Below are 6514 nucleotides of genomic sequence, written 5' to 3' on the forward strand. Positions count from 1 at the left end.
CCCTTCTCGCCTTCTGATTGGTCGGAGAACTCCACCAACTCACTGGCGTTTTATTTGCTTTATTTATCACTTAAATTGAATAATACAACGTGTTTTTAAAAATCGTATAAAATTTGTTAGTGAAAAACACAGTTTGAAATGTTATTCCAAACCTTCCTGAACATTCGGTCCCACCTCGGATTCCCGTGGATTAGAAGATAAACCGCGACTTGCGTTAGTTGCGTTAGTCCAAACGAATTGTCCGAGCCGCGAATTATCAGAGGGGGGTGGGGGGTGGTTGGTCAGACTGTACAGGGCTTTCGTTTTGTTGCACACGTGTACTGGATGCAATCGTTTTGTTTTGTTTTGTTTTTTACGCGCTGAACGTCGTTACAATCCGAGATCACTCAGAAACATATTAAGTGGCGAACCGCAAGTTTAGTCTCCGCCTCGCACTGTTATTTTATCATTGTGATTATTAAACACGAAAACATACACAACAATGCCAGGGGTCGTTAAAAAAAATAATAATTGTAAAACTCGCTGCCACCTGCTGGTCATCGCCAACGAGAGCGATACGGATTCTTCGATGCTGCGAATGAACGGAGGATTGAAGGAATGAAAGCGTTTGTTTGATTACGATTAAATAAGTAGAACAGTTACATCGATCATATCTTTAGAAAATTGATATTTAATATAAAACACACCCACACTTATTTACACATCTGTATTTCCCAAATGGGGTCTAATCGAATACTCGATTGAATCAATACAATAAAAAAAGTGATTTATTGTATTTTATTATATATTTTCTTTTGATCAAATATAACGCAGAACGCTTTACGATCTTTCGCGGATACGAACAAACTTTTACTCACTGTGAAATTTGTCGGAAAAAATCCGACCGAGAAGCTAGTCGTCAACTGCAACGAGTCTACGTGATGCGCAATTTTTTTAAAGTAAATTATTCATTTTTATTCTTTTTTTTATTACCAATACAAAATATTGTATGCAGTATTCCGATCATTTCGATGCGTTTTAGTATATTTGATTGTTTGTTCGATAGTATTTACAGCTCTTACATCGTTAGAAGATATGCGTAGTCGCTAACGAACACGGTAACGATTTAAGAACAAATTCGTGACCAGTACATAAGCTAGGGGGCGTCTGTACTTCATGAATGAATAGACATGAATGCAAAATAACAACAAACCGTTTTACATTACGCATTTCTTCCTCTTTACTGTAGCAAAATTGAACCGAACCGTGAATTTTGTGTTCCGCACCGTATGTGGTTGGAACGACAATAAAAGCCTACTTCATTTGACTTCTCATCTTGAAGTCACTGGTTTCTGGTTGCAGCTCGCATCAAGCTCAAGACATTAATGTTTTCCTACTGAACAGCTATGAGCTCTGTAGAACATTCCTCTACATCCACACAAGAAGCCTGGAAATGCGCGCCAGCTCATGGTCCCATCCCAGACAGGCACAAAATCCCCACATGGACGTTTTCTTTCCACATCGGTGGAATGAACTACCAGACTCCATCTCTTACCATCTTTTCTGTGGGCATCTAAGAGCCTCTTATGATCCTTGATCACTTCCTATTTCATACCGTGACTGAAACTTCGCCATCTTACGATAAATCACTTGTTTTATTCCTCGGGTTTGAAGGAGACGCGTCATTTTTTATACCAGTCTTTGTTCATTCCTGTGTTTTTTAAATGGTTTCTTTAGCTTTTTCGAGTATCTGAACTTTCCTGAAGTATTTCCATGTGGAGAGACTTTGACTTACCGTACTTTTTTACTCAACTACAATCAGTCGATCCGTTTTGATTTATTTGTGGATAAAAACTTCTCAAATACGCAACAAGTCGCGCGTGGGCTGTTTTAAACTTGGCGATTGGGGTATCTACTGATCACCAACATACAGTTCAGGTTTTGGGCTCATGGTCATTGTAATAGAAATCAATCAGTGTTTGAATCATTAATATCCTTCTATTAATTAATCAGTGTGCTGAGGGTCACAGTCTTTTCACGGACCACGGACCACCACTTTGACCCTGTCGCGGGTTCACCACTGTTCCTTCTTCGTAGCATTTTTGTTTCACACTGACCGCTGCAGACCAGAAACATTCCGCAAGAGTTGCAGTTTTGGAGACGCTCTGAACGCTGTCGTCTAGACATCGCAATTTGTCAAATCCTTACGCCCATTTTTCCTGCTTCTAACATTGAGGACGAAATGTTCACTTGCTGCCTAATAAATAAATCCACCCACTAACAGGTGCCATGATGACGAGATCATCAGTGTTCTTCAACTCACCGCTTGGTGTATAACACTGTGACACACGATGCACCAGCAGGTGGTGCTGTAGAGTTACATTGAAATGAGGCTATTCTATTCTAACACTGTGACACACGATGCACCAGCAGGTGGTACTGTAAAGTTACATTGAAATGAGGCTATTCTATTCTAACACTGTGACACACAATGCACCAGCAGGTGGTGCTGTAGAGTTACATTGAAATGAGGCTATTCTATTCTAACATTGTGACACACAATGCACCAGCAGGTGGTGCTGTAGAGTTTACTGAAATGAATACAAACTAGCAAGATTTGATTTACATTTATGGCATTTGGCAGACGCCCTGATATCCAGAGCGACTTACAACCGAGAAGTTGAGAGTTAAGGGCCCTGAACAAGGGCCCCGCAGCGGCATCTTGGATTTGCTCGGATTTGGAACTCATGACCTTTCGATTCAACGTCCTAATCCTGAACCACCGAACGCGGTTTTGTAAGACAAATGCAACCGAGGCTTTTTTTTTTTTTTTGCAACCACAGTTTTATCTTATTTCTTCTGTGCACAATTTACGCAAATGTAAATTTTTTTTGTTCAACATTTCTGTTTCCATGAAAAAAAACAAAAAAAACCTGCATCATCATCATCAGTTTGAAATAAAAGAACAACTCTTTCCCTCTGTATTTTTTTCATCTCCAGACATAAAAAAAGAGAGAAAACAAAACAGTGAAGAAATACAGCGACACTCCGAGTCCAAAGTTTTCCAAAGGTTTTGTTGTTGTTGCTGCACGATCATTCCTAGGCTCGTCTTTCTCTCTCTCTCTCTCTCTCTCTCTCTCTCTCTCTCTCTCTCTCTCTCTCTCTCTCTCTCTCTCTCTCTATATATATATATATATATATATATACTTATATATTTATGTAAAAAACAAAAAAACAAAAAAAAAGAACAGCCTTTTGGAAGTTAGGCCGAGTCCATCGTTCATTCGTTGTGGTCGAGTCCGGGCCTGAGATGTTGGAGGAAGAAGATGTGAAAGAAAACAAAAAAAAAGTCCACACTCGTATCGAATCCTTCGCTCTCGTTCGTAGCGATTTTTCGTGTCTGTCAATTATTCCTCCGTCTCTCTGGTGAGTCTTTACAATAACAGAGAGAGAAGAAAAAGAGAGCGGTGGACGACTGAGCCCCTGCAGCAGTGAGTGGGTGGAGCTAAGAGGAAGAGGAGATTATAGTGTGTGTGTGTGTGTGTGTGTATCAGGGCGATTGTGTGGATGGGCTGCTGTGGGTGGAGCTGGGCGAGGGCGAGGGACTGCAGCTGCCCGAGGGGGCGGGGTTTGACCGTGAGCTGGTTCCACCCACTGTGCTCTCCAGCCCCTCGGAGTTCTCCAGCATCTCCTGGATCAGAGGAGGCATCGAGCCTGGGATCTCCATCTTCAGCGTGATCACTCTCTCCGCCCCTGAAAGAGAGAAATATTTGTTCAATACGATCAAGTATCAAATAATGACTTTCATTTTTCAAGTTGCTGAACAAACAGAGAGGAAAAAATAAAAAAAAAAACAGTGTGAGGGAGAGAGACGGCAAGAAAGAGAAGAAAGTGAGGCGGAAAAGAGATATAACGAGAGAGACGGCAACAAGAAAGAAATACAGCAAGAGATAAATACAGACAAAGAGACTGAACCAGAAAGTGATACTGAGAGATACAGCAAGAGGGAGAGAGAAATAGAGATACACACAGAGATACACAGAGATACAGCGAGACAGAGACAGAGATACAGTGAGACAGAGATACAGCAAGAGAGAGACACAGATACAGTGAGAGAGAGACACACAGAGAGATACAACGAGAGAGAGAGAGAGATACAGTAAGAAAGATATAGCAAGAGAGAGAGAGAGACACACACAGAAAGACACAGAGAGATACAGTGAGACAGAGATACAGCAAGAGAGAGACACACACAGAGAGATACAGCAAGAAAGAAACACAGATACAGTAAGAGAGAGACACAAAGAGATACAACAAGAGAGTGAGAGAGAGAGACATACAACAAGAGAGAGAGAGAGAGAGAGAGACAGAGAGATACAGTAAGAAAGATATAGCAAGAGAGAGAGAGACACACAGAAAGACACAGAAATACAGTGAGACAGAGAGATACAGCAAGAGAGAAAAAGAAAGACACAGAGATATACAGTGAAAGGGATACACAGCAAGAGAGAAAGAGAGAGAGAGAGAGAGAGAGAGAGAGAGAGAGAGAGAGAGAGAGAGAGAGATACAGTGAGACAGAGATACAGTAAGAGAGAGAGTGAAATGAGTTACTGTGCGAGAATGTGTGTTTGTGATTGTGTGTGTGTGAGAATGTGTTTGTGTGTGAATTTGCATGTGTGTAAGAATGCATGTGAGAGTGTGTGTGTGTGTGTGTGTGTGTGTGTGTGTGTGTGTGTGTGAGAGAGAGAGAGAGAGAGACACACACACTCACCTTTAGCACTAATGCTCCGCAGGTCTGTGATCTTCATCAGCATCTTGGGGAACATGTGGGGTTTGTGTGGCCTCCTCTTCCTCACGTAAAGCTTCAGCGCCTCCAACAGCGGCTCCTGCAGCACATCCACCTTATCGGCTTCCTCCAGGTCCTGTCGATCTGCTCCCACACACACACACACACACACACACACACACACATACACACGTATATGAATAGGAGCAGGTCACTGTGTTGCCACTAGATGGTGCTGAAATTCCAAAAATTGCCTACATATAGTAGCCTGCTGTGAAACTCAAACATAATTAAATGTCAAAAATGACTAATAATATAAATATATAAAATCATAGATAAAAAGTGGGTGTGTGTATATGAGTGTGTGTGTGTGTTTGTATACTTACCCCCACACAGCAGGCAGATGGCGCTGAGCAGTCCCGTCTCAGCATCGTCCATCTCGAGGGGCAGCAGCTGATTGGCGAAGGCGAACACCAGGTCTGTGAGTGGCCCGAAGCCGGCGTTGTGCATCTGCGTGCGGTTCAGCGTCAGACCGTCCGAGAAGGTCATGGTGTCCTGCTCGGGCGTGTAGCGCGTACAGATGCGCAGGATCTGCCGCGAGAGGGGCGTTAGCGTTTTGAACGGTACGGCTTAGCGATAGAAACGGTTATGGCTGAGCGTCTCACCAGGATGTCGAGGCATGCGGCTTTCAGCAGCGTGATCTGGTCTGCGATGGACAGTGTGGTGAAGCCTGGGAGCTGCTTGGCAAACTCCACTGTCTTTATGATGCACTTGGTGGAGAGCTCGCTAAACTTATCCCACAGATCCACGTCCAGAGCCACGCGTCGCTCCGAACTGTTACTCTGTGTACACACACACACACACACACACACACACACACACACACACACACACACGGAAACAGAGACACAAACACACACAGACACGGCAACAGATGCACACACATGCAGAGACACACAAAGAAACAGACACAAACACACACACACAGACACAAACGACAGACAAAGAGAGAGAGAGAGACGCACACAAACGTACACACAACCATACACACACACACACACACACACACACACGGAAACAGAGACACAAACGCACACAGTCAAGGCAACAGATGTACACACACACAAAAAGAAAGAGACAAAAACACACAGAGAAAGAAACAGACACAAACACACAGAAACGACAGACAGAGAGAGAGAGAGAGAGAGAGAGAGAGAGAGAGACGCACACAAACGTACACACACAACCATATATACAGACAAACATACACACGTGAAGACACAAAGAGACACACACACACAGTTCAATTAGTGAGAAATCTTCAGGTGACAGCTGGATGTCTTACACTTGAGACTCCTTCCATAAATATTAAAGCAAAATATTTTGCCCACACACACACACACACACACACACACACACACACACACACACACACACACACACACACACACACCGTGGTGTATTTGCCGAGTTGACACAGCGAGGGAAACGTGTCCTGGTGCGCTTTCCTCACTCGCTCGATCATCAGCTCCGTGTCGGCACTCAGCACGCCGCTTTCCACACACTCCACCTTCTTCTCCTCCTTCTTCTTCTTGTTCCTATCGTTCCGCACCGCTACACACACACACACACACACACACACATTAGCTGAAATTCCTCTCACATTCGTTTGTGCCAGCTAGCTAACGGGTTAGCGCTGAATAATTAACTTTTTAAAATCTTTAAAAATCTTCTCAGAAAGGGTTCGTG

At 43.4% G+C, this 6514-nt stretch overlaps 1 protein-coding gene across 3 annotated transcripts in view; it reads right to left on the minus strand.

The window, feature by feature from the left end:
* Positions 1 to 2785: 2785 nt before the first annotated feature.
* Positions 2786 to 6514, minus strand: part of raraa (retinoic acid receptor, alpha a) — an 85740-nt gene continuing 82011 nt past the window's right edge. Inside the window, exons 6-11 of one of the 3 annotated variants that reach the window (XM_083557143.1) lie at positions 6219 to 6379; positions 5431 to 5607; positions 5152 to 5356; positions 4751 to 4909; positions 3187 to 3732; positions 2786 to 3104 (exon numbers count right to left, since the gene is read on the minus strand). In XM_083557143.1, the coding sequence (XP_083413269.1) occupies positions 3530 to 3732; positions 4751 to 4909; positions 5152 to 5356; positions 5431 to 5607; positions 6219 to 6379 (905 nt within the window). In that variant the 3' untranslated portion in view covers positions 2786 to 3104; positions 3187 to 3529. Of the gene's footprint in view, positions 3105 to 3174; positions 3733 to 4750; positions 4910 to 5151; positions 5357 to 5430; positions 5608 to 6218; positions 6380 to 6514 lie in introns of those variants that run through there. The other 2 variants (XM_083557145.1, XM_083557144.1) reach the window with 2 other exon arrangements.

This window comes from Silurus aristotelis (assembly GCF_946808225.1).
Source record: "Silurus aristotelis genome assembly, chromosome: 12".
Taxonomy (NCBI): Eukaryota; Metazoa; Chordata; class Actinopteri; order Siluriformes; family Siluridae; genus Silurus; species Silurus aristotelis.